Below are 24490 nucleotides of genomic sequence, written 5' to 3'. Positions count from 1 at the left end.
TAATCCTTGCATGTTGATGAAGTGATTAAGTTTCTTTGAGGGCTGATGTAGTATTTATGTTATATTATTTGTAAATTATCTTTGTTTGTTCCTCAAAGTTTGGAAAATAAATATATGTCGCATTAGTCATGTTTGTTAATGAATATTTTTATAAAATTTGATCAGTTTAGTATGATTAATATACACAAAAATACTTTATATTACAATTTGAATAACAAAATTGCCCGTAAAAATACTACTATCAAACGTCATCATCACAGGACATTAATCTTTACTTGGAGATACTTAAAACCACTTATTAACTATTCCTTTAAAATTATCACAACAAAATCAATAGTAACATGTTGAAAGGTAATTTTCTGCGCGTAGCGCGGACAAATAGATCTAGTATAGGTAAAAGAGAAATTATCCATATATGTAAAATGTTAAATAATACAAAAACGATAGGGGGTCGATGGGTCCCACAAAGGGCCCTCAGTAACGCAAGTTGCATATTGGGCTTACTATCCTCTCTCGGCCCAACTCCGAGAGGGTTTATTCCGGTTAACAAGTTCCACCGCCGTCTCGTCTCCCTCAAATCGTCGTGATTCGCATTTCTCCATCACTCTGACTCGACTGATTTGTATCTTCCTCTCCCACTGGTAAAAACACCCTCTCTCTTTCCGAGCCCTCCTCATCTCTCATTTTCACTTTTATTTAGCTTTGAGAATTGCAATACTCTGTGTGTTCGCGGGATACGAATTTGATGCTACTAGCAGAGAATTTAAACGAAAGCTTGTTTCTTTTTTGTGTGGTTGTAAGTAATAAACGGAGATGCGAGGGATATCGAGTAGATCATCACTTTATTCATTGACCCGATCGCTGCTTTCGCACGTCCGTCACGGGTTCACACCTGGTGGACTCTGCCGGGAAACTCCTGCCCTTGGTTCACTGTGGTCTGCCCTTCAAAGCCGCGGCGTTAAAGTTAACGCCATTCAGGTTACGTTTCTACTCATTAAGCGAGTTCTTGTCTCATTTTGTTTCTTGTCGGAATTAGAAAAGCGGAAAACTTAGTTCTAATCTTAATCTTAAGTAGTGAGTGTGTAAACTCCATGTATGTTGTCATGTTTTGGTTTCTATTCTCACTCTTGAGTTCTTTTTTTGTTTGTTTTCAGTTAAGGCCAGGGAACGTTATTGAACGAACAGGTTGGGTTTCTGTTTGAGATTTTTTTTCCTTTTCGTTATAACAACGTTTGTGGATAGATATGAATGAATCTAACTCAATTTGGTTGGATCGTTGGACTTTCAGGTCGTACTTTCCGGGTTAGTCTTTTGTACATTTTTTTTTCATTTTTTCAGGCTATTAGTTGTTCTACGCCAATGAGAAACAAACAAGACTTATCTTTTCGTGTTATAGGTTGTAGAATCAGAGCATAAGCAACAAGGCCGAGGAGGAGCCTCCATTCAGGTTTGCATTTTGAAATCTGATTTATCATATTATCTGTGAAAGGACCGATTTAGGAATGCAGAATCAGATCATGTTGAACGTTTCAAGCTGATGAGGCGCGTAGCTTGGTGTTTGATATAGTTTCGTTATTGGGAAACAGGTAGAGCTTCGCGATGTTGACAATGGGAGCAAGCTTAACCTGCGGTTTGGACCTGAGGAGTCCGTTGAGAGTATGCTGCTTATTCCAATTAACATTCAAAGCCTAGCGTAACTATATCATATATTATTTTGGTGTGCTATTGATTTTTGGATCAATCTATTACTGCAGAGGTTTTTGTTCAGGAGAAATCGTTCACATGTTTATATACAGAAGGAGATACTGCATTCCTGATTGAGTGAGTCCGACTTTTTTTTTTTTTGTGCAATCTCCTTGCCTGTTTCGTAGACTTTATACATTTTGTAGGATCATGAGTTGTAAAATATGATTGCTTATTCGACAGGCCCGATACGTTTGAACAAGTTGAGGTGCCATTGGACATATTTGGCAAAGCTGCTGTATATTTAAAAGGTTGGTAGTAACATCAGTCCACTTCTATAATCGCCAACGTATCTGTTGATTATATCCTTCCTTGTAATATATATTGTGTTTTGACAGAGGAAATGAGAGTCCAGTTGCAGCTGTATGATGGAAGAGCTTTATCTGCATCTGTTCCTAAGCATGTCACATGCACTATCCAAGAAACTCAACTTCCCATGAAAGGCTTAACCTCAGCTCCTCGGTATGTCTTTCCTTTCGTTATCAGAAATGCTTTTTCGGGTGTATGTCTCTCTCTGTACATATGATTGATACGATCGTATTTCTCCAACATGGCGAATGAAACTGCAGTTACAAGAGAGCTCTCCTGGATAATGGTTCTACTATTCAAGTAAAATCTATCTTCCTTTGGAACTTTATATCTTGAATCTTTCCTGTGATCAAGAAACTAGTCTGATTGTTCTAACTACCATTGGTTCCTCAGGTACCATCTTATCTGGAGGCAGGTGAAAAGATTGTGATAAACACTGAGGATGATTCTTTTGTCAAGAGGTAAATCAAGCCAACTCTTTAATTTAGTGCCAAGATGTTCATTGCTGTTATATAATTGCTTAACAGTCTTCTTCTTGCGTCTTTTTGTTTGTTACAGAGACAACAAATAAAACGACTTGCATACTCAAATGATGCTGTCCCTTATGGAGGAAGTTAAATTTGATTTGAGTTTTAATAGAAAGATTAAGATGCTAATGATACTGTTATTCAAGTTCTCATAATATATGAACACCTCCTTTCATTAAGGTGTTACAATTTCTATACGAAAATTTACAGTCTTGTAAAACATGAGTGTGTCTTGTAAAAGCGAGAGGGCTTTGTTCAAAACTTAGAAAGTTGATTGCTGATTAGTGTTAACCATGTACTCCCTCTATCTCTCCTTTATCTACTTGTGTGTAACTTCTTCAATCCAAGTTTTAGAGACAACATTTTAAACTTCATGGTTGACTACTAACTGTAATAACAAAAAAAGAAAGAAAGAAAAACGATAAATCAAACAGATCTTAGTAAAATTCATACAAAACTGAACGGGGCAATACCTCCTTTTGTCTTCTCCGATCCAACATCAAATGGTTTCGTTTCCAGTGAAGCCACTATTCGTCGTCGTCTTGACTTTCTCTCTCCTCCTCGCCGTAATCCTGCTATCTCCGTCGCCTCAGTTCGTGAACACTCCACTCTCCTCGAGTTCTCTGCTGTAAGCAGTTCTGTAGATTTCTTTGTCTTTGGATCAAACAAACCTATACAAAATTGGAAATGTTAGATATTTAGCTGGGTATCATTCGATCGATGGTTCTTGAAGATAGGCCTACATGATGTTACTAAAATTAGCTTAAAGTTTCCATCTTTATCTCTTATACAGGACAAGAAGATTCGAACTTGTCTCTTTATTGGCTTTTGGTTATAGAGATATATAACTTGAGGTTTTGTCATTTGCTTCAGTGATTTTGATATATGGAGTGTCAAGAGGATGGCAGAGTGGCGTCCTTGCAAATGGTGGTTACATGGACATCTCACTCGTATGTGACTCCTTTTCTCTATCCTTTTCAAGTAGTAGCTTTGTTCAGTAACAGCGACTCCTGTGTTAGATCTGAGTGTGAAGATATAAGTAGCTTTAGATGGTTTGTTCAGATTCTTTGTATATTGTTTAGAAAGAAAGGCATATTGCTTGTTGTATTGGCTGAAGCTCTCTGTTTGTTTATATTCTGAGTCCAAAGAATACTTTTGAACGGCTTTCATTGCAGACATCTGCTTTGGTTTTTTGTTCAGCTCTACCTGCTAAAAGCAATGGATTCATCCGCATTGATTGCTTTGGCGGCCTCAATCAGATGCGACGCGATGTAAGTTTTTGAACCAACTGCAATTTCTTACTTTGTATACATAATGTAATCATTGATCATGTGATGCTTGCAGTTGTGTGATGGTGTTGGAATCGCCCGTCTATTAAATGCCACACTTGTTTTACCCAAATTTGAGGTAGCTGCCTATTGGAACGAGTCAAGGTAGTGTAAACTCTTTTAAGTTTGTCTTTAGTTTACTTTCGGTTTTGTAAGCAACATTATGTTACTTCTGCAGTGGATTTGGAGATGTGTTTGATGTAGACTACTTCATTCAAAAGATGAATGGCTTTATTAAAGTTGTCAAGGATCTTCCCACATATATATCATCAAAAGAGCCATTCAGAGTAGACTGCAGCAAAAGGAAAGGTCAATTCGATTACAGAGAAACCATTCTCCCACTATTATTGGAACATCATTACATCTCTCTAACACCCGCAATGAGCCAGCGCAGGGACAGGTACATGATTTTTTTGTCACACACTATGGAATCTTATTAGTTTCTCATTCTCAGCATTTACGTGGTTACGTTTCAGGTACCCCCAATACGCAAAAGCCACGCTCTGTCAAGCTTGTTATTCCTCTCTACGCCTCACTACCTCCTTGGAGAAGAGAGCCCTCGAGCTTTTAGATGCCATACCAAAACCTTTTTTGTCACTCCACCTCAGATTTGAACCTGACATGGTAGCATACAGCAGATGCGAATACCCAAACCTATCCCCTTCCTCACTTGCTGCTATCAAAGCTGCCGGAGGAGAAGACAAAAAACCATGGACAGGAGAGATAGCTCAGAGCTGGAGAAAGCGAGGCAAGTGTCCTCTGACTCCTAACGAAACTGCGTTGATGCTTCAGTCACTGAGAATCCCAACGAGCACAAACATATACTTAGCAGCGGGAGACGGTCTGATGGAGATGGAAGGTTTCACATCCGTTTACACAAAAGTGTTCACCAAGTCTGATCTTCTAAACCGTGAAGATTTCACAAGAATGCATGGGAACACAAAGGCTGCGTTGGATTATTATGTTTCCATCAACAGCGATGCCTATGTAGCTACTTACTTTGGAAACATGGATAAGATGGTTGCAGCCATGCGAGCTTATAAAGGGATGCATAAAACGCTGTTCTTGAGTAGAAAGGCGTTTGCGGAGCTGACTTCTCAGGGACTTGAAGAGGAAGAGCTGAAGAAAGCTCTCTGGGAGGTTCATAGGAATGATTTTGAAATTGGCAGAGGATCTGCATTGCCTGACTGTTTCTGTGAATTCAAGCAGTAATTTTTTCAGACACAAGTTATAGTTGTTTCTTTTTTGCACTGAGTGGAAGGAAGTCACAGACAAAAATGCTGTTAAAGAAAACTGTCACAAAAACTATATAAATTATAAAAATAGCTTATAAGAATCTAAGGTTCAATTATGAACTTTGTTTTGTTATTCGGTTTAAGGACATGAAACTACAAAAGATGATGAGGGTTGCAATTGCAGAAGCCACTTCTCCACCATAGATTCGTCTTTATGTATGTTGTTTCAGTCTTTAGATGTTATAACGAGCAGACCCATTGCACCAATGAGTATATACTGAAAGAAGAGAATATAAACAAAGAGCTTATTGCGAGTCAAAAACCATAAACATACATATTAAGGCAGGCCTGTGTAAGAAGATTGTTACCTTGATGATAGGCTTTTCTGTCATGATAATAGTCACCCATCCAACATAAGGCAAGAACCTGAGAAAAAAATACGAAAATGAAATCATTTACTACTATTTGGCCTTCTTAGAGTGTGCCAGCTTCAGTGAGGTCATGCGGTTTGTTCTTTGTTTCACAATCTCTGGGAGGTTTAGAGTACTTACCCAACAGCTCTGCCCATTATATGGTGGCGATGAAGCCACATTTGTCCATCAGCGTAAAGATCGATGTCATCCACATCATTGTTGTCACCTGGAAAAAAGCAAAAGGTGGTGTCAAAATGGATAGACACAGTTTACTGTAAATGGGTTTTAACATTCAAACAAAGAAAAAACTAGGCACCTTTTGTTAGAACATCAACTTTTCCAGTAGTTTTCCTCTCATGAACCTGTAGTGTGATAGTAATATCTTAATACTATACTCACTTCAATATTTAGAAATGGTAATGAGAAAGTGTGTTAAAGAAAAGAACATTACTTCAATGACACGATGGACGATGGGTATATCACGACCCTGAAAGAAGAAGAAGAAGCATTATCAAGACAAGTTAAACCAATAAGGAGACAGGAAAGTGGGAGAGACTTACATCAATTTTGAAAACAACAATCTCGCCTGTTCTAATGGGGTCCTTGGTCATGCGCAAGAGCAATATATCCCCCTGTAACATTTGTTCCTCGAACTGATTACAAACTGATCATTTCAAAATAGGAGGAGCCAAAAAGAAGCAAAGATAGAGAAACACATACTCTCTGAAAGCCAGGTTCCATGCTTCCAGAGAGAACAACAACTACAGGAGATTCAGTGCCAGTCACACACATCATAGCCTTCCATATTATCAATGCCGACGTCACTATCATACCTAAAAAACAAAGGTAACGCCTTTATTCATCTATCAAGACAACAACCAATAAAAACCAATAATGTCTTTGATTGATATGGTGATATGGAAACGAACCGAGTGTGACGGCTTGAGTGAGAAGCTGACGGATCTTGATTGATTTGATGGAATCCACTGTTTCTCCGATCCAACCCATTATTGTTCGATCCGCTGAAGAAGTTTCTCCTCGCGCGTTTCAGTTAATAAGAAGGAAACAGATTTCTCCACTAGCGTTTTTGGAAGGAAATCGGTTTATATATCGGTTCACCAATGCCAGCCAAACCGGTTTAATTATTAACTTTAAACCGGTTTTGTCTTGGCCCACAAATGAGCCCACAATTGGCGCAGTTTCATAGGGGAAATGATCTGATACAGAGGAAAAGGTAAACAAACCTACCTTAATTTGTGGGTTACATCAAAAAAAAAAAATCCATTTGATGACGATACTTTCCGATCTTCCACCAGATCTGGTAAAGGAGATCCTCTCTAGGGTTCCGCTGAGGTCTCTGAGAAATATCCGATATACTTGCAAACAATGGAACATTTTATCCAAAGATGGGACGTTTTTAAAGAAGCTGATCAAGCAACAGCAAGGGAAGAGGACTATCTGGCGATTGTGTTGATAAAATTCTCTAGTCTTTTTTTATTTAATGAGAGCATCAACGTACATAGTTTATTTCCATACTGCATCATTTTGTTATTTGGTTTGGTTTCTTCTGCCATCATAGCTCTTTGAACATGATTTACCCTAATTAATAATCTGTTTCCGATCTTTCTCTATGTAATAAAAAAATGGTTGGTCACTTCTCTTTGTCTAAGCAACTCCTCTGCTTTCGCTCATCTCATTGTGTAAGAACATTTTGTATGGTTAGCACTAGCAAGTAAGCATTACAGCATATAGGTTATTGCAATACATTTGTGGAGTTTCTGGTAGTGTTAAGCCAAGTTATCTCTGATGCGGTTCTGACCCTCAACCCAATACAATAACCACCTGTATATCAGCGTGTGTCTTTGCATCCCAGCCCAATCACTATCGCTATATACTCGGAGAGTTGAGTCAAAGTTTTTGTTAAAAAGAATCTTAAAAGAGTTCCTTTAATATACCAGAGAATCCGCTTTAGGAGATTGAAATCAGTAACTGTTGGCTGATGCATCTTTTGACATACGTAGTTCGCAGAAAATTACAGGTCAGGACGCGTGAGAGTGGGATACTGTAACTTTTCCGCCAAACTTCTGAAATAGGAGAACAATTCTGGTGGGATAGCTTCTCGTTCAAGTTGTAAAAATAATGGTGAATAATGGTTCCATTGCAGCAGTTACCAAAAGTAACAAAAATAGATTACGCTTAAACTAACCAAAACTTAGAAATCAAACAGCTGAAGAAGCAAGGACTCGCAAGAAATCAAAGTAGATATAACAAGATTTCAAGTTGAACGTTAACCTAACTATCACTCTCGTATTACTAATTTACTATAAACTGGGCTGGCCCATACGAAGAGACGGCCCAGTTTCATTCACAGCCGGCGGAGAATCTGTAACAGAAAAGAAAAGCAGCAGACTTTACTTAAGATAAAACCTAACTTAAATTTCGTTAACATCTATCCTTGATGACGATGATGTCCAAGCTTACAACAGAGCTAGTCGAGGAGATCCTCTCAAGGGTCCCGATGACATCTATGAGATCAGTCCGATGCACTTGCAGAAACTGGAACACTATTTGCAAAGACGCAACCTTTACAAAGAAGCACCTTTCTCAGACAACAACAAGCAAAGGCGAGATTTTGACGGTCGTGATGATGAACTGTAGTCTCCATCTGATGAGGGTCAATCTCCAAAGAGGAGGACTTGATCATCCAATGAGACGTTTGAGATGGAGGTCTGGGTTACGACTAAGGTTGAGCCTGATGCTGTGTCTTGGAGCATGTTCTTTGCGGTTGATATGGGGCCGTTGACTGGTTTTAGGTTTAACACTGGTGGGAGTTTCGTCGTAGACGAGGAGAATGCAGCTGTGGTTGTTTTTGATGAAGGTAAGAATGTGGAGAAACCGACTCGCAACGCAGCTTACATCGTTGGATTTGGAGAGAGTAGTTACTTCAGGGAAGTTGATTTAGGGAAGATTACAACAGGGAAAGAGGGTTTTCCGCATGCTTGCTCCTATGTTCCAAGTTCAGTGCAAACTTCATGAGAACCAGTGGCATATATATATATATATTGATTTGGTTTGTTGAAGTTAGTATATTTTGATCTCTTCTAATCACCTTCGAATGCATATATGATTTGTCAACTAATTTTAGTGGAAGGAAGTGTGTATTATAATGTGTGGTATGCTTTGAATAACCAACCTATCTTGATAAGACTGAGGGATTGGTGAGATGGCCTATCTTAAATTTGCAGTAATTTTATGTTTATGACAGGTTTCTTGATTAATACAAAATGAAAATAGTTCAACAACAGTCTAGGTCATTAGTCTATTACTACATGATTATCCAGTCAAAACAAATAGTTAAAGTAATAAACTAGATATAACCACTCTTAACACCATAGACTTTTATCAAATTTTATACTATGTGCACGAGCACCTACGAGATCACCACGCCGAAGAGCTATCCCCAAACGGCAATGTATTCTCGGCATTAAGAACTAGTATCGTCATGAATGTGGCTGCGTTTCTACCAATATGCAAGATTATACTGTTCTAATTCGAACCCATATGCAGACTTATACTTTCTAAACTAATGATCTCAGAACTTATACATTCGAAACTAATTATGAACCAAACAAGGATTATACTATTCCATTTCAGACACAATACGCAAACTTTCACTTTCCAGTCTAATAATCAAATGACAATAGCTTACATATCCGAAAGAATGTCTTGTAATGCAACGCCAACATTAAGCAAAAATCATCGCACGAGATGAATGATGCAAATAACAAACTATTTTTCAGACATGAATTTAGAAGATAAAGGGAAAATTGTTGGATATTTAATCCATGAAGCAAATCATCCTAACTAAAGCATGATGCCAGCCTTCTTCTCTTGTTAATCGTGTCCCGGCCTCTGGATTGAGTTTTCTCATGTCTATGGGCCAAAAAAGAAAGCTTCTATATAAGAAAATATATTTACATATTTCACGATATGGAAGGATTTAACATAGATTTCGACCATAATTACCTATAAAAAGATCTAAAAGAAGGGACGGCCAATTATTCACTTCCGACACATAAACATGCAGTTAGAACTATGATATTTACTCCATTACGTTGTACTTTTGCTGTAATTATCAACTAGATTTTGATCCGCGCTTAAAAAGCGCGGAGTTTTTTCATTTATTGATCTAAGGATATTAGGTATATTTGTTTGTATGTAAAATATGGTTTGTATGTAAAATATGCATAATATTTGTAATGAAATTAGTTGGTAGGCTATTTTAAAAAAATGTGCGTATGAACTTTCCAAGCGCGGGTCAAAATCTGGTTTGTATGTAAAATATGCATAATATTTGAATGATTTACTTTGAATATGGATACATAGATTTAAAAAAAATTATATTTGACGTCATAATGTTTGTTAATTTATATAGGGTTCATAATATACATAGGTCAAATATTTAAAATGAAAATATTTATATTAAATTTAAGTTTAGCATATCTTATAAATATATGTAGGTCCAATATTTATTGGTTTATTTAAGTGTATATGTAGGCTTAAAACTTAAAGATTTAAATGCCATTAATAAGTTTTATTAATATTTTATAAAAGTAAGGGTACTTTTCAATTTTCATTAATGATATAAACCATGAATGATCAGTATTTGATTATTGTACGAAACATCGGTTTATATTTTTGAATGTAATTTTCGAAATTGCAAAATCATAAAATATTTAATTCAAATATTGATAGTGGTATCAAATCAAATTGGGCTTTACATAAGTGAACTAAGTTAGACCGAAATAAAATAAAATTTAGACCTAGTAAAAGTCAACCTCTTCATCTTGTTGAAATTAAACTTGTTTCACCAGCAGTGGAAAATACATATAATGCTTCTGGCTAATAATTACTTTGTTCCAAATAAGAATCGACTAAAAATATATACATACCCAATCTTCATTTTCTGGAATCATGATTCTGTTGCTTCCTACTGTGACTGGCAAATCCACGCTACACTTGAGGTTTGAAGACAATATAGTTACGAAAACAATAAAATATAAACAATAATAAGACTCTATAAGTTATAACAAAGACCTATAACTTTCTTTTTTTCTTGTTAAAAACTTTTTAACTTATATAAGTATACGTGGGTTAATTGTAGAAGTAAGATCTATTAAAATAAATAGAGATATGATAAGACCAAAAAAAATATTGTTAGATAAATATAAGGTAAAACCAAAAATAAGATCTATCTCTGATATTTTTTTCTCTTTTTACCACAAAACTATCTCTTATAATTTATTGTTAATATATAAGGTAAAACCAAACATAATTAGCTAATGAAAAGGTCCAATAACTTTTCATAAGTAGATTTTTCAAGACTGATTCCCTTTTAATAGAATAGATAAAAACTACATTTGATCTCTTGTTCCTATTTTACTTCATGTTTTCGTAATATTATGAAAATTTCTACTTTAACCCTAACATACAGAAGGATTTTAGTTGTTTTCTTATTAATAACATTACTTCATAGAAATCAAATTTATGTTTCTCTATTTTTACCCAAACCTTATGTATATTATGAATTAGATTTTTATTTTTGACAAAATACGAACGATTCTAATGCATTAACATATCAAATAAGTAAAAAAAAAAATCTAGAATTATGCCACCTCCTCTAATAGAAATTAAAGGAGGTAAATAGCTTAAAATAGCTATATTTTAACATATGATACATTTGTTTTCTTATATCTATAAATAATTTCTTGTTTCTTTCTTATTATTGAAACACAATCAATTTGCTGATAAAAAATCACAATCAATTCATTTAATTTCCAAGGATGAAAAAATCTCTTATATTTTCATTTAATGTTCTAACTTTTCTCATCATTCTTACACTAGGTTTGTGTTTATGTCAATACTTTTGTAATACAGTATATATTTAATTTATTCCTAAAAAAGAATTCACAATATCTTTATTTTGTTGTTTCTTACAACGTATTACTATTTTTAATAGGCTAAGTTGTTTTAAAGACCTCTGTTATAGTTCATTTTCACTATGAAATTGCATAACATCTAAACCTACAAAATTTAGATACATTAGTTTTGTGGTAAATCTAGGAAACTGATATCCGAAAACTATTTTTGTGTTATTTCTTCGCCTAATTTGGATAATTCTTAACTTTAAACACATGGATTATTTTAATATATTATGTAAAAAATATTTGTCCAGAATGAATCAACAAAAATATTTTTCTTGATTAGTTCAAATTCAAAATTTCCTGAGTTAATAAATATGAAAATTTATAGTTTTTCTTTTAAGAAATGAAAATATCTGTAATTTAACATATAAATTTATATGATACTTTCAGATATCTTTATATCTGATTGTTATAATTCTAATGCCTCAAATAATTAATTATTTAAAAATCAATAAAAGTTATTTAAAATATTTTATTAGTATTTGAATATTTGCTAAAAATATCTTTCGTTACATAAATTGATATTACATTTTATATACATCAGTGGCAGGAACGATGGGGAATATGGGGCAAGGGAGTACAAATAAACGAGTATGGTGTCCCATATATCTAGATAACCAAAAATCTGGTAGTTGTCTCAACAAGCATGCTTGCCTATCTGCGTGTAAGACCAAGATAGGAGGGACACAAGAAGTAAGGACTTCTTGCTTCTCAGGCAACAAATGCACATGCCAAGTCCGTTGTCCGTAATCTTAATGTTTTATTATTGACAATATATTTATAATAAATTATGATCGGGTATGTGGTACAGTAATAAGTTGTCAAATTATGTAAGTGTCAAATTATATATTTCTGTACGGCGCTATCAATAGTTCAAGTCATTTACTGGAGGAAATGGGCTTGGGGAAAAGATGCTATGCTTGAGCTTCCGAACCGTACGTGAGCTGCCTTGTACGTCCTTTCCCAATAAAATTGATCATTTACGGGTGTAGTAAATGAAAAAATATACTGGAAAATATTAATTAGAATTATTAACGTCTAAATTTTCTACTATATTAATGTTGAATAACTTCATGTGGAATGATATCATTGTGAAGAGAGAGATAGTAGAACAAAAGGAGAGACCATTGGTTTTGCACAGTTGCAACCATTGTGCATTACGATAAATCATTATAACACTTATAAGAAGTTAATTGTGGACATTGACAAACCACAAACATAAAATCACAACAATTGTAAACAAACTAAAAAGAAAGAGATCCATTGTTAAATGATCATCAAAGATTTTTAAATAAACACATACAAAATTCCTTTTGTTATTTTTTGTATCTTAATCTAATCAATTTAGTTAATTTATTTGCATTAGTTTAATATAATAAAAGCTGATGTTTTATAATAAAAAACTCTCAGACATTTAATCTCTACTATATAAAAAAAACTAAATTGAAGTAATTCTAGGTATGCCACATAAGACAAAATATTCATAACCAATCATTTGTTCATGTCATCAAGGATGTTAAGCTGTTGAGCCACGAATCTGTGCTACGTATTTACTTTCTTCTTCCTCTAACCTAAGTTGTCACGGCATCTACAGACCATCTAAAACTCATCGTCTTCCCATCTCCTCTGTATAACGTCTGCGACGGCAACAATGATGAATCAAAGGTATCCTCCAGACAAATCGGCGTGTAACTCTCCACATCCCTCCTCTTACTCAATGATATCAATGCCTCTTATGAGTTGATGAGAATATGAAGATTGAAGAGAGAACGTTGGGGAAAATTAAGCAAGTAATTACACTTAGACTTATGTTCACTGACAAATCCCTGTCAAAGTAAATCAAGTTTCTACGCAGATTTATGACATGGTGTTTCTTCGTATGAGTCTAGCTCAAGGCATCAATCAGATATGTAATTAGGTTGTGTGTATTGAAGAATTGAAGCTTTATTCTTTTGTTTTGATTTTAATAGATAAGATAGTTCTGTTACGATTTCAAGACATATTTTGTATACAACCAATATAATTGCACCTTACTTTTTAGGTAAGATTTGCACGTACACAAAGAAACATATCTGTTACCTGGTTTATTATCAGTCACCATTTTCAGTCCAATGCAATCATTTTTATATAATTAATAGGTAAAACCGTCTGTGGATACGTAAAGGGTTCTAACGAGACATCTAATGAATCTAAGGTTATAGGAAAACATGGATGAGTTGACATGATGAAGAGTTTTGCGGGATCAAAACTTCTTCTAAAAGACACACGTACTTGTTATTTGTATAATTGGGTATTGGAAATATGAAAAAATGTCAGCATACAAAAACAAATGCTGTAAAATTCCGAGATAAAAAAATTTATATTAATATGCCTATGATCAATAAACAAAATTTTCAATATAAAAATAATAAAATTTGTACGTATACAAGAGAAAACAACAAAACATACATTTAATCGTTAAAAGTCATAAATTTGAATAGTATTGTTTTAACATGAAAACTTAAATATTGGACCAGCACAACATATATACACTCGCCAAATATAATACTATACATTACTATGAACTGAAAACCAATCAAACAAATCTATTAACTATGAGCAATAATTCAATCAATTTAATATTGTCAGAAAAATCACAAATAAAATCAACCAATTCTTAGCCATATTTGTGATTTTTGGTATAAAATAATGTAAATTAAACTTTAAATATTTTTTTTTTAAAAATTAAATTAAAAATTTATAAGATACTATACGCGCGGAAAAAGAATCTAGTAACTTTAATAGTTAGCTAATAACATGCCGTGAGAACTCTGTCTAATCGTTTTGTGGTATTATCTTGGCAAGATCATGAACTAAAAGATCAATTGTACATATATTGTGTAACAATGATAAAGCCTTCACGCCACGTGTGATATTACATAAACTGAATGGGCCCACTTGAAGAGCCCAATGTTGGCCCAGTGTCATTTCAAGGTGCTTTCTTGCCGGCAGGAGACTTTTCGAAGCAACCTTGTCTGAAAATGAACAATCTTTCAAAGGACTTGTTGGAGGATATCCTCTCTAGGGTTCCGAAGACATCTCTGAGAAAACTCCTATCTACTTACAAAAAGTGGAACACTTTATCCAAAGATGAGACCTTTACAAAGAAGCACCTTGCTCAATCACCACCAAGAACAAGTAAAGGTGAGATTTTGGCGATCGTATTGATTAACTGCAGTCTTCGTTTGATGAGCGTCAATCTCAATGACTTCGATCATCCATCTATAAAGCTTACAGGTACTCTCATTAGCCTGAACAGTTCAGATAAACTCGGTATCACTCAGGTATATCACTGCGAGGGTTTACTGTTATGCGTCACTGAAGACTACACAAGGCTCGTGCTTTGGAACCCTTATACAGGGGAAGCTCGGTGGATATGCGTTGATCATAGTAAGTATGCTCATGCTCTCGGATTCGAAGAGGGCAACTCGTGCCGTGCGTATAAAGTCTTGAGATTTGCTCATCGTGTGCATGAGATATACTATGTAAGCTCTGATTCTTGGAGGGTTCTTGATGTCACTCCAGACTGGAAGATGGAAGTGGACGGTGAGTCTAATTCTAATAACTATGGCGTGTCTCTGAAGGGAAACGTGTACTGGTTCGCTCAAGACAAGGAAGCAGGAGGAAACGTTCCCGGTTTTTTACTCTGTTTTGATTTCACAACAGAGAGGTTTGCTCCGCGTTTGCCTCTGCCGTTTGAGTCTTACTTTGAAGATGAGGTGACTCTATCTAGTGTTGGAGAAGAGCAGCTTGCTGTGTTGTTTCAGAACTTGCATACGTATGAGATGGAGGTATGGGTTACGACCAAGATTGAGCCTGATGGGGTGTCTTGGAGCAAGTTCTTGGCGGTCGCCACTCACTTGGTTTCAGTTCTTTAGTGGTGGGAGTTTCCTTATTGATGAGGAGAGGAGAGTCGTAGTAGTTTTTGATGGAGATAAAAATGTGTCGGAAACTAGTCGTAACACAGCTTACTTCATTGGAGAAGATGAATACTTTAAGGAAGTTGATCTTGGAGAAGTTACTACATGCGAAGTGTTCCCTCATGCCTTCTCTTATGTTCCAAGTTTAGTGCAGATCAACCAAACTGCATGAGAACCACTTGACGGTAAATGGAATGGTCCAAGTCCTTTATATATTATCTAAGTCCCTTACATATTTCCAATGTGGGATCTTGATCTTTTCAACAGATTTGAACAAACGTGATTTTCATTTCTAGTTTTCTGTAGTCTGAAGAAGTATGTCTTTGCTGTACAGAAGAATATTAAAACTTTGAGTGGTGTAACTCATGTGTTTAGTTTAGGTGTGTATCTGAGTCTGAGACATGTTGCAGTTGCCAGAGAAGTTGATAAGAGGCTTTACATTTCAAACATTATTGTCACTACAATATAACCGGAAATTATTGTTTTTACACAAATAATGCCTTGAATCTAGGTTATGACAATAATGAAAACCAATTAATTTATCATATTGATCTTTGATTAACCTAAAACATAATTAAAACCAAAAGAGATTAATTAATGAAGTTAATACGACACTATATACTCCTAAATGTTTTCCTCCGCTTCCATAAACCCATATTACCCATAACGGATCTTGCGACGGTCGTGTATCTGGCTGCCCTGATTGCTGCGGCAACATACAAGCTTGTTCCGGCAGTGTCCCCCAATCTGTGGAAAGTGCTAAACACTCCAAACCTGGTACCGCAAGTGTTGTCACACCGCCTCTCACGTTTAAACACTGTCCTTGCGCTACTTGTCCCATTCCTGATGATGCCGTTTTTATTTTCACATCTTTCATAAATATCTCTGTGCATGGTGCTCTCTCGCTGCACCTAAAGTTAACACCGTACTCTGATTTGGACGTCCCCACGAAGTTACTATACACAACTTTGCTCACTTCCACCGCCGAGGACTAAAGAAAGTTACATTTTTTTCATAAATAACAATCTTAAGGTCGATATGTATACAATCTTTGTTGATTTGTGGTACGTACCTTATCATCAGTGGATTTATCAGAATCTTCATGTTTGTAATGCTGATCGATAATGATTGGATTCTCGACATTATCTAGAGTAATTCCATTGAAAGTAATCCTTCTTGCGTATCCAGATCCTCCCTGTGAATATTACCATAATATTTCTTCTAAAATAACAATTAAAGAAAGTTACCAAATGAGATTAATAAGAAGCTTAACGTACCGGCCAGGTTTTGATCCTAGCTCCATTCATAGTTCCTCTAAAGTTACAGTTTTGGACACATATATCCTCCACTGAAGCTACCCCTTCATCTTTTCCTAAGCTTCCTATGCTATATGTTTCACATGGTTTAAATAAATATTTCAATGAACATTTTCTGTAGAATCTTATAACTGATTAACCTTATTCCATGGCCTGGTCCGCAATCTATACCGGAGATTCTGATGTTAGCCGTCCCCGAGTTTATAGCAATGCAATCGTCACCTATAATAATTACAGAGTCCTTTTCATAACGAACCGATAATGTATAAAGGATCGACACACTGCCAATGACTATTGATGTATTAGTTCGCGCATTACTAGAGGAGGTAGTACGTAGCGTGTTGCATGAAGGTAGCTTCACACGTTTCTATGACTTATAAGTTTACTTGAAAGAAATTGATCCAAAAAAAAGTTTACTTAAAAGAGATCTAGTAAAGACATATTTATTTGGTGAGAAATTCTTTGTGTTCATCTGTCGTACGTAATACTTCTTGATACAGTACTCGTACGACTTTATATCATACTCATTTTGCACTTTCAGTGACATTATTGGATGTAACAATCGAGGGTACTTTGACATATAAATATAGATTGTGTTTATACAGCTTCCGAAATTTTATATTATTTTCTGATTTTGGAGTTTACACAAATCTCCAAAAAAGAGTTTGAGAGACAGTTTCATACCAGTGGCGATTACGCAGTCTTGGATGACAACATTGGATGAAGCGGCTATATCGATGCCATCGGTGTTAGGACTTGATTCTGGTGCATTTATCCGGAGATTTGAGATGGTTACATCGTTGCAACCGTTTATGTGAATGTGTGCCATCGCACTATCTACGTGAGTTAAGCCACGAAGTCTAAGATTGTTGCAGTTCTTGAACTTCAATCCCTACTCTCACAACAAAAAAATTTTGGTACAAAATAAACAAAAAGAAAATTTGGAAAGGAAAAAAGAAAGCTCTAACGATGAACTACTTACGGTTGGTCTAGAACCTTTGTGTTGCCACCAGCTCGAACCCTGGCCGTTTATTTTGCCGTTACCATCAACCACAAGCCCTTCTATGTCTGAGAAGAGAATCCATTGGTTTTTGTCTCCTTTCCATTCCCCTCTACTCGATGCAACGAGAGTGCCCAAGATCTTCAATTAAATCAGTAGATTCGTTATCAATGTTAACGATAATAATATACTAAAAACAGGAGAAAGACAGAGTACCTGAACAGCAATAGGGGTCGGTTTGCAAGAACCTTGAAACTTCAAGGGCTGTAACATAAATGACATTCCTGCCGGAACGATAAGCTGCCCATCTCCGGTCCCGCTACAAACAGCTTCCCAGGCTTTCAAGAACGCCTTCCAAGAAAAAAAAACAAGATTCTTAACACTATGATATTTTTGTATATAATGAACAAATATTTTTATCAACATTACGACTACGAATCTATGTTTTACCTGAGAATCGTCTGTAACTCCATCTCCAAAAGCTCCATATTGAGTAACATCCAAAGCTTTCGAATATGCGAAGATCTTGAGAATGAACACTGAAAAGTTTAAGAACCAAGCCTTCGTCTGCATAGGTTTTGAAGAGAAAGAGTTAAATCTTGAGCAAAACCAATGTATTTACTAATTAAATCATACATTGTTAGAAGCCAGTGCTTTAACTTAGACAGACAAAAGAAGATGCTAAAGACGTTACCATGTTAAGCGGATATTTCCCGACAGTAACAGCCAATATACGTATATGAAATGGAATGGATAAGTGGGTACATATATGTACATTTAAATCATATATATAATGAGAAAGTTTTCTATTTTCTAAGAACATTATATCTCTATATTTTCTTCTAGAACATAAATTTTTATTATAGAGATGAATTTGATTTAATATATGTCACTGTAATAGAGTTCTTCTAATAAAATATAGAGGATGTCTCTCTATTTACGGATGAAAACAATATTTTTTTATATTTTCCTGAAAAAGAAATATTTTCCCTTAAAAATAGAGGAACTCTGTTATATATGCATACATTAGAAAAAATCAACATATATAGTAGAATTTATTTATTTTAGGAAAAATATATAGAGATGAAATCAGAGGTGATTGGAGATGGTCTAAGTCTATCCAGATAAGTAATTTTCTTAAAACTAAAAATTAAAATCTATTAAAATAATCATTTGATACATTAATATATACCACATATTTTTAACTAAAATAAAATGAAATTAATTAATAATGATAAAAAAAATTATGAAGTATATTGTAACAATAATAGTTAACTAACAATATTAAGCATAATAATATAAAATGATTTATGCATGGTAATAAAATCTTCTTGCTAAAAAAAGGTAATAAAATCTTCAATTTCCAATAGATAATTTATATAATGAAGGATTTTTCTCTCCTCTAAAGCTATTCACATCAACAATTTCTTAAAACTACATAAAATTCTATTAAAATAATTATTTAATACTTTAATAGATCTTGGTTTGGCTTGATTTTCAAGGAACATGGTCCAAACATAACATATCATTTTTTTGCTAAGAAAACATAACATATCTAAATATAGACTATAGAGTAAATAAACTTTACCTTTAAACACATCTTCTATAATATGATGTAATTTATGTGACAGTCTATACCAACAAAACTTCTATCACAAACTAGATTGATATGTGAATGCATATCATACTAGTAATTGAGAACACGCTTAAATAAAAATGTTATAATTTCATTGGCTGCACTATTTTCCAATAGTAACTCAGCTATTTTCCAATATTGACATGACATTAAGCCTTTCTAAACTCACTGGAATGGCTTAAACAGGATTAGCTTCCCTAAATCGTTTGTCATTACCGTTTTATCATTCTCGGTTTCTCTTAATCTATTATCTGGTTATCCTAATCAAAACTCTCTCAATAATTATCTTCTAATGTCGGTTTGGTCCTTAACTATTTTGTCAAATCATATATTGTATGGTCTCGGATCATATTCTTTTGAACCTTATGGTTTCTAATAACTATGGCGTGTCTTTGAAGGGAAACGTGTACTTGTTTTCTCAAGACAAGGAAGCAGGAGGAGACGTTCCCCGTTTTTTACTCTGTTTGGATTTCACAGCAGAGAGATTTATTCCGCGTCTGCCTTTGCCGTTTGAGTCTTACTTTGAAGATGAGGTGACTCTATCTAGTGTTAGAGCATCTTTCTGTGTTGTTTCAGAACTTGCATACGTATGAGATGGAGGTACGGGTTACGACCAAGATTGAGACCAATGGGGTGTCTTGGAGAAAGTTCTTAGTGGTGGATATGTCGCCACTCACTTGGTTTCAGTTCTTTAGTGGTGGGAGTTTTCTTATTGATGAGGAGAAGAGAGTTGTAGTTGTTTTCGATGGAGATAAAAGTGAATCGGAAACTAATCGCAACACAGCTTATTCGTTGGGGGAAAATTATTACTTTAAGTAAGTTGATCTTGGAGAAGTTACTACATGTGAACTGTTCCCGCATGCCTTCTCTTATGTTCCAAATTTAGTGCAGATCAACCAAACTGCATGAGAATCATGGCATGTTCATCGTTCCCTTTACAATACCTTTTGGGTTTATTTCCTTATTCCAACTTTTTTTTTTCATTTTCGGTTTTGAACAAGATTTGCAGACGATTAGGGCATCTCCAATGTAACTCTATTTTTTCCTCTATAATTTACACAAAAATAGAGTAACTCTATTATAGTGTAACTTTTGCTCCAATGGTGTTACTCTATAATAGAGTAACTCTATTATAGAGTGAAATATAGAGGAATGTCATATTTTACTCTATATTTGGAGTGAAAAAGTGACATTCCTCTATATTTCACTCTATAATAGAGTAACTCTATTATAGAGTAACACCATTGGAGCAAAAGTTACACTATAATAGAGTTACTTTATTTTTGTGTAAATTATAGAGGAAAAAATAGAGTGACCTTGGAGATGGTCTTAGTAACATGTTTCTCATCTCTTGTAATGTTATTGTATGCTGTATAGAAAAGTAAACAAATTTGTTGTCAGTTATGTTTCGTTAAACATGTAAATAACTCTGATTCTAAGCAATATTTTGTGTTCCTAATCAGATTTCTGACATTAGTTGTGTTCTAAAAATCAGTGTAGCCCCTAGTCGGTAAATTGGATTTAAACGAAACATTTTTTCTTGAATAATCTTTTAACAAATTGGTCTAGGCGTCCACCTAATTAATAATCCACTATAAAATACTTAGTTACCGACTAGCTATGTCTTGAACATTATGTTAGGTGGACCTGTTTTGATCCAAACCAAACTGATTCATATCACAACCAATTTGAAAGTCATACTAACCGACCTATATCAAATCGGAAACTATTTTTTACGCACCTTATAACACAAGTAATGCTTGAATCTAGGTTGTGAGTCTTGTGACAATAACAAAAACCAATTAATTTATCATCTCAACCCACTGAATATGTTTTTGAAACCTTTGACTAACCTAAAACATAACTAAAACCAAAAGAGATTAATGAAGTTAACACGACCCTATATACTCCTAATCGTTCTCCTCTGCTTCCATAAACCCATAATGGATCTTGCAACGGTCGTGTGTTCGGTTGCACTGATTGCTGCGGCAACATACAAGCTTGTTCCGGCATTGTCCCCCATGACAACATATCTGTAGAAAGTGCTAAACACTCTAAACCTGGTACCGCAAGTGTAGACACACCACCTCTCACGTTTAAACACTGTCCTTGCGCTACTTGTCCCATTCCTGACGATGCCGTTTCTATTTTCACATCTTTCAGAAAAATCTCTGTGCATGGTACTCTCGTGCTGCACCTAAAGTTAACACCGTACTCTGATCTGGACGTCCCCACGAAGTTACTATACACAACTTTGCTCACTTCCACCGCCGAGGACTAAAGAAAGTTACATTTTTCTCATAAAAACAATCTTAAGTTCAATGTATACATCTCTGTTGATTGTATACGTACCTTATCATCTGTGGACTTATCAGAATCTCCATTGTTGTAATGCTGATCGATTATGATAGGATTCTCGACATTATCTAGAGTAATTCCATTGAAAGTAATCCTTCTTGCGTACCCAGATCCTCCCTGTGAATATTACCATAATATTTTATCCAAAATAAAGTTACAAAAAATTACTAAATGAGATTAGTAAGAAACTTAACGTACCGGCCAGGTTTTGATCCTAGCTCCATTCATAGTTCCTCTAAAGTTACAGTTTTGGACACATACATCCTCCACTGAAGCTATCTCTCCATCTTTTCCTAAGCTTCCTATGCTATAATTTTTCAAAGTTACATGGTTTAATAATATAAATATTTTAATGAACATAATTCTAAGTAGAATCTTATAACTGGTTAACCTTATTCCATGGCCTGGTCCGCAATCTATACCAGATATTCTGATGTTAGCCGTCCCCGAGTTAATCGCAATGCAATCGTCACCTATAATAATTACAAAGTCCTTTTCATAACGAAACGATAATGTATAAACGATCAGCACACTGCCAATGACATTATTGGATGTAACAATCGAGGGACCGTCTACTTTGACATATAAATATATTTTGCGTTCATACAACGTCCCTGGTTTTTAAATTATTTTCTGATTTTGGAATTTACACAAATCTCCAAAAATAGTTTGAGTGACAGTTTCATACCAGTGGCGATTACGCAATCCTGGATGATAACGTTAGATGAAACCGCTACATCGATGCCATCGGTGTTAGGACTTGATTCAGGTGCATTTATCCGGAGATTTGAGATGGTTACATCGTTGCAACCGTTTATGTGAATGTGTGCCATCGCACTATCTACGTGAGTTAAGCCACTAAGTCTAAGATTGTTGCAGCTCTTGAACTTCAATGCCTACTCTCACAACAAAAGGTTTTGGTACAAAAAAAAACCAAAAAGAGTTTGGAAAGGATTAAAAAAAAGCCGCTTACGGTTGGTCTAGAACTGCCTTTGTGTTCCCACCAGCTCGAACCCTGGCCGTTTATTTCGCCGTTACCTTCAACCACAAGCCCTTCTATGTCTGAGAAGAGAATCCATTGATCTTTGTCTCCTTTCCATTTTCCTCTACTTGATGCAACAAGATTGCCCAAAATCTTCAATTAAATCAGTAGATTCGTTACTAATGTGAAAGAAAATAATGTATTATTTAAAAAAGCAGGGAAAAAAACAGAGTACCTGAACAACAATAGGGGTCGATTTGCAAGAACCCTCAAACTTCAAGGGCTGCAACATAAATGCCATTCCTGCCGGAATGATAAGCTGCCCATCTCCTGCCCCGCTACAGACATCTTCCCAGGCTTTCAAGAACGCCTTCCAAGAAAAAATGAAAAACAAGATTCTTAACATTACGATATTTTTGGAAACAATGAGCAAAGATTTTATTTACATTACGTCTACGAATCTGTCTTTTACCTGAGAATCGTCTGTAACTCCATCTCCAACAGCTCCATATTGAGTAACATCCAAAGCTTTCGAATATGTGAAGATCTGGAGGATGAACACTGAGAAAATCAAGATCGAAGTCTTCTTCTGCATATGTTTTGAAGAAGAATAGTTAAATAGTGAGCAAAACCAATGTATTTACTAATTAAAACAACTATGGTTTAAAGCCAATGCTTTCATTTAGACAGACAAAAGAAGATGCTAAACACTTTACCATGTTAAGCGGATACTTTCGACAGTAGCAGACAATATGTGTAAGGGAATGAAATGGAATGGATAGGCGAATACGTATATGTGTACTTTAATTTATTAACAAGAGACATGATAACATTTAAAGTTCAAATAAATTACTGATTTGCATGGGGAGTAGGAGTGGCACTGTAATTATTTATAATAAAAATTATTTCAAAATCGACAATTGTATCTCTATTACAAAATTGAATAAATGCATTCTTTGCATTTTTTTTCAGCTCCTTTGGGTTGGGTTGGTTTGGTTTGGTTTAGTTTGATTTTCAAGAAACATGTTCAAATATAAGAAAGCTGAAGAGCAGATAAACTTTACCTTTAAGCGCATCGTCTATATCTCTTATATGCCGTAATTTACGTGACAGACCATTCTAACGAAACTTCTATACACAAACTAGATTGATATGTGAATGCATATAATGATATAAATAGTATCTCAAGCAACTTGCGTTCGCTTTCTTTTTGTTATTGTCTATTTTTGACTTCGTGTTTTGCTTTTAATTACTTTTGGGTTAGCTTCTGTATGGGTATTTTCTATATTCCACTTTTCCATTTTTTTATTTTACTTTTTAAAAAGGAAAATACCAAAGTAATGCTGATTAAAGTTAAAAAGAGGTTTGTAAAATTTTGTACTGTTATGAAAGGTTAACATTATTTACGAGTTGGATTTTTTAAAATAATCTTGCTTCGCCAATATACAGGCCTAAACACAAGTGTCAGGTTGTTATCAGAATGTTAGATCACCAGGCCCAATGGTAGCCCACATGACAACATCGGGAGTTGTACCTACTTCCCCAAGCGTTTATTAAAATCTTCGATTTCTTTTCTTGGGCACCTCAAAATCTGATCTCTAGAATATTTTATTTATGTAAGAGATCCCTCTCTTTGAAATTAAAAACAAACTAGAACGCACACCCGTGCCGGTGTATTTTTTTAATGACTACTCCCTCTG

General features: G+C 35.0%; 6 protein-coding genes and 1 long non-coding RNA gene across 13 annotated transcripts; 3 read left to right on the top strand and 4 right to left on the bottom strand.

The window, feature by feature from the left end:
• The first annotated feature begins 504 nt into the window (after nucleotides 1-504).
• On the top strand, nucleotides 505-2870 carry LOC103869884 (elongation factor P). Of its 2 annotated transcripts, XM_009147960.3 has the most exons (12): nucleotides 505-641; nucleotides 802-978; nucleotides 1155-1185; nucleotides 1289-1302; nucleotides 1397-1447; nucleotides 1587-1656; nucleotides 1755-1821; nucleotides 1927-1994; nucleotides 2082-2205; nucleotides 2313-2352; nucleotides 2446-2513; nucleotides 2611-2870. In XM_009147960.3, exons 2-12 carry the CDS (start codon nucleotides 814-816, stop codon nucleotides 2621-2623), a joined length of 711 nt encoding a protein of 236 aa, XP_009146208.2. In that variant the 5' UTR covers nucleotides 505-641; nucleotides 802-813; the 3' UTR covers nucleotides 2624-2870. The 2 variants fall into 2 exon arrangements, with proteins under 2 accessions (XP_009146208.2, XP_018514790.2); XM_018659274.2 differs by lacking the exon at nucleotides 505-641 and having other exon boundaries at nucleotides 659-978.
• Nucleotides 2592-3459, bottom strand: LOC108872045. The gene is made up of 2 exons (XR_001958803.2): nucleotides 3053-3459; nucleotides 2592-2967 (listed from the first exon to the last, which is right to left on the bottom strand). It is a non-coding gene; the product is annotated as an uncharacterized LOC108872045 (long non-coding RNA).
• Nucleotides 2968-5255, top strand: LOC103869881 (O-fucosyltransferase 13). 2 transcript variants are annotated; one of them, XM_009147957.3, is made up of 6 exons: nucleotides 2968-3207; nucleotides 3453-3529; nucleotides 3780-3850; nucleotides 3924-4012; nucleotides 4086-4307; nucleotides 4384-5255. In XM_009147957.3, exons 1-6 carry the CDS (start codon nucleotides 3083-3085, stop codon nucleotides 5117-5119), a joined length of 1320 nt encoding a protein of 439 aa, XP_009146205.1. In that variant the 5' UTR covers nucleotides 2968-3082; the 3' UTR covers nucleotides 5120-5255. The 2 variants fall into 2 exon arrangements, with proteins under 2 accessions (XP_009146205.1, XP_009146206.1); XM_009147958.2 differs by having other exon boundaries at nucleotides 2971-3207; nucleotides 3755-3850.
• On the bottom strand, nucleotides 5191-7293 carry LOC103869883 (signal peptidase complex catalytic subunit SEC11C). Its single transcript, XM_009147959.3, has 8 exons — nucleotides 6485-7293; nucleotides 6276-6388; nucleotides 6116-6187; nucleotides 6007-6042; nucleotides 5872-5917; nucleotides 5694-5781; nucleotides 5511-5568; nucleotides 5191-5419 (listed from the first exon to the last, which is right to left on the bottom strand). The coding sequence occupies exons 1-8, from the start codon at nucleotides 6561-6563 to the stop codon at nucleotides 5369-5371; spliced, it is 543 nt and encodes a 180-aa protein (XP_009146207.1). The 5' UTR covers nucleotides 6564-7293; the 3' UTR covers nucleotides 5191-5368.
• A 144-nt stretch (nucleotides 7294-7437) lies between these two features.
• Nucleotides 7438-15877, top strand: LOC103870144 (F-box/kelch-repeat protein At3g16740-like). Of its 3 annotated transcripts, none has more exons than XM_033292817.1 (2): nucleotides 7438-8263; nucleotides 14801-15877. In XM_033292817.1, exons 1-2 carry the CDS (start codon nucleotides 8014-8016, stop codon nucleotides 15454-15456), a joined length of 906 nt encoding a protein of 301 aa, XP_033148708.1. In that variant the 5' UTR covers nucleotides 7438-8013; the 3' UTR covers nucleotides 15457-15877. The 3 variants fall into 3 exon arrangements, with proteins under 3 accessions (XP_033148708.1, XP_033148707.1, XP_009146502.1); XM_033292816.1 differs by having other exon boundaries at nucleotides 8027-11459; nucleotides 12084-15877; XM_009148254.2 differs by having other exon boundaries at nucleotides 8027-14722; nucleotides 14816-15877.
• Nucleotides 15878-16011: 134 nt separating this feature from the next.
• LOC103869880 (probable polygalacturonase At3g15720) lies at nucleotides 16012-20594 on the bottom strand. Of its 2 annotated transcripts, XM_033292792.1 has the most exons (9): nucleotides 18509-20591; nucleotides 18265-18381; nucleotides 18031-18165; nucleotides 17797-17955; nucleotides 17499-17706; nucleotides 16955-17036; nucleotides 16776-16884; nucleotides 16571-16693; nucleotides 16012-16489 (listed from the first exon to the last, which is right to left on the bottom strand). In XM_033292792.1, the coding sequence occupies exons 1-9, from the start codon at nucleotides 18635-18637 to the stop codon at nucleotides 16073-16075; spliced, it is 1479 nt and encodes a 492-aa protein (XP_033148683.1). In that variant the 5' UTR covers nucleotides 18638-20591; the 3' UTR covers nucleotides 16012-16072. The 2 variants fall into 2 exon arrangements, with proteins under 2 accessions (XP_033148683.1, XP_009146203.1); XM_009147955.3 differs by having other exon boundaries at nucleotides 18265-20594.
• A 570-nt stretch (nucleotides 20595-21164) lies between these two features.
• Nucleotides 21165-24490, bottom strand: LOC103869879 (probable polygalacturonase At3g15720). Of its 2 annotated transcripts, none has more exons than XM_009147953.3 (9): nucleotides 23855-24490; nucleotides 23263-23379; nucleotides 23026-23160; nucleotides 22782-22943; nucleotides 22497-22704; nucleotides 22200-22281; nucleotides 22007-22115; nucleotides 21803-21925; nucleotides 21165-21727 (listed from the first exon to the last, which is right to left on the bottom strand). In XM_009147953.3, the coding sequence occupies exons 1-9, from the start codon at nucleotides 23864-23866 to the stop codon at nucleotides 21299-21301; spliced, it is 1377 nt and encodes a 458-aa protein (XP_009146201.1). In that variant the 5' UTR covers nucleotides 23867-24490; the 3' UTR covers nucleotides 21165-21298. The 2 variants fall into 2 exon arrangements, with proteins under 2 accessions (XP_009146201.1, XP_009146202.1); XM_009147954.3 differs by lacking the exon at nucleotides 23855-24490 and adding an exon at nucleotides 23507-23758.

This window comes from Brassica rapa, chromosome A05 (genome assembly GCF_000309985.2).
Source record: "Brassica rapa cultivar Chiifu-401-42 chromosome A05, CAAS_Brap_v3.01, whole genome shotgun sequence".
NCBI classification, from domain to species: domain Eukaryota; kingdom Viridiplantae; phylum Streptophyta; class Magnoliopsida; order Brassicales; family Brassicaceae; genus Brassica; species Brassica rapa.
The sequence above is the reverse complement of the archived record's forward strand: the minus strand, read 5'-3'. Positions and strand labels throughout refer to the sequence as shown.

Coding starts and splice junctions, on each gene's coding strand:
- LOC103869879 (XM_009147953.3), bottom strand. Junction 22,116..22,199: donor GGACCAGGCCATGGAATAAG/GTTAACCAGTTA, acceptor GAAAAATTATAG/CATAGGAAGCTTAGGAAAAG. Junction 21,926..22,006: donor CTAGGATCAAAACCTGGCCG/GTACGTTAAGTT, acceptor TAATATTCACAG/GGAGGATCTGGGTACGCAAG.
- LOC103870144 (XM_033292816.1), top strand. CDS start 14,467: ATGGGCCCACTTGAAGAGCCCAATGTTGGCCCAGTGTCATTTCAAGGT.
- LOC103869880 (XM_033292792.1), bottom strand. CDS start 18,637: ATGTTCTTAGAAAATAGAAAACTTTCTCATTATATATATGATTTAAAT. Junction 17,956..18,030: donor CGACCCCTATTGCTGTTCAG/GTACTCTGTCTT, acceptor ATTTAATTGAAG/ATCTTGGGCACTCTCGTTGC. Junction 16,490..16,570: donor ATAAATCCACTGATGATAAG/GTACGTACCACA, acceptor AACTTTCTTTAG/TCCTCGGCGGTGGAAGTGAG.
- LOC103869881 (XM_009147957.3), top strand. CDS start 3,083: ATGGTTTCGTTTCCAGTGAAGCCACTATTCGTCGTCGTCTTGACTTTC. Junction 3,208..3,452: donor CTCTCCTCGAGTTCTCTGCT/GTAAGCAGTTCT, acceptor CATTTGCTTCAG/TGATTTTGATATATGGAGTG. Junction 4,013..4,085: donor GCCTATTGGAACGAGTCAAG/GTAGTGTAAACT, acceptor TTACTTCTGCAG/TGGATTTGGAGATGTGTTTG.
- LOC103869883 (XM_009147959.3), bottom strand. CDS start 6,563: ATGGGTTGGATCGGAGAAACAGTGGATTCCATCAAATCAATCAAGATC. Junction 5,918..6,006: donor TCGTCCATCGTGTCATTGAA/GTAATGTTCTTT, acceptor ATCACACTACAG/GTTCATGAGAGGAAAACTAC. Junction 5,569..5,693: donor ATAATGGGCAGAGCTGTTGG/GTAAGTACTCTA, acceptor TTTTTTTCTCAG/GTTCTTGCCTTATGTTGGAT.
- LOC103869884 (XM_009147960.3), top strand. CDS start 814: ATGCGAGGGATATCGAGTAGATCATCACTTTATTCATTGACCCGATCG. Junction 1,448..1,586: donor GAGGAGGAGCCTCCATTCAG/GTTTGCATTTTG, acceptor ATTGGGAAACAG/GTAGAGCTTCGCGATGTTGA. Junction 1,657..1,754: donor ACCTGAGGAGTCCGTTGAGA/GTATGCTGCTTA, acceptor CTATTACTGCAG/AGGTTTTTGTTCAGGAGAAA.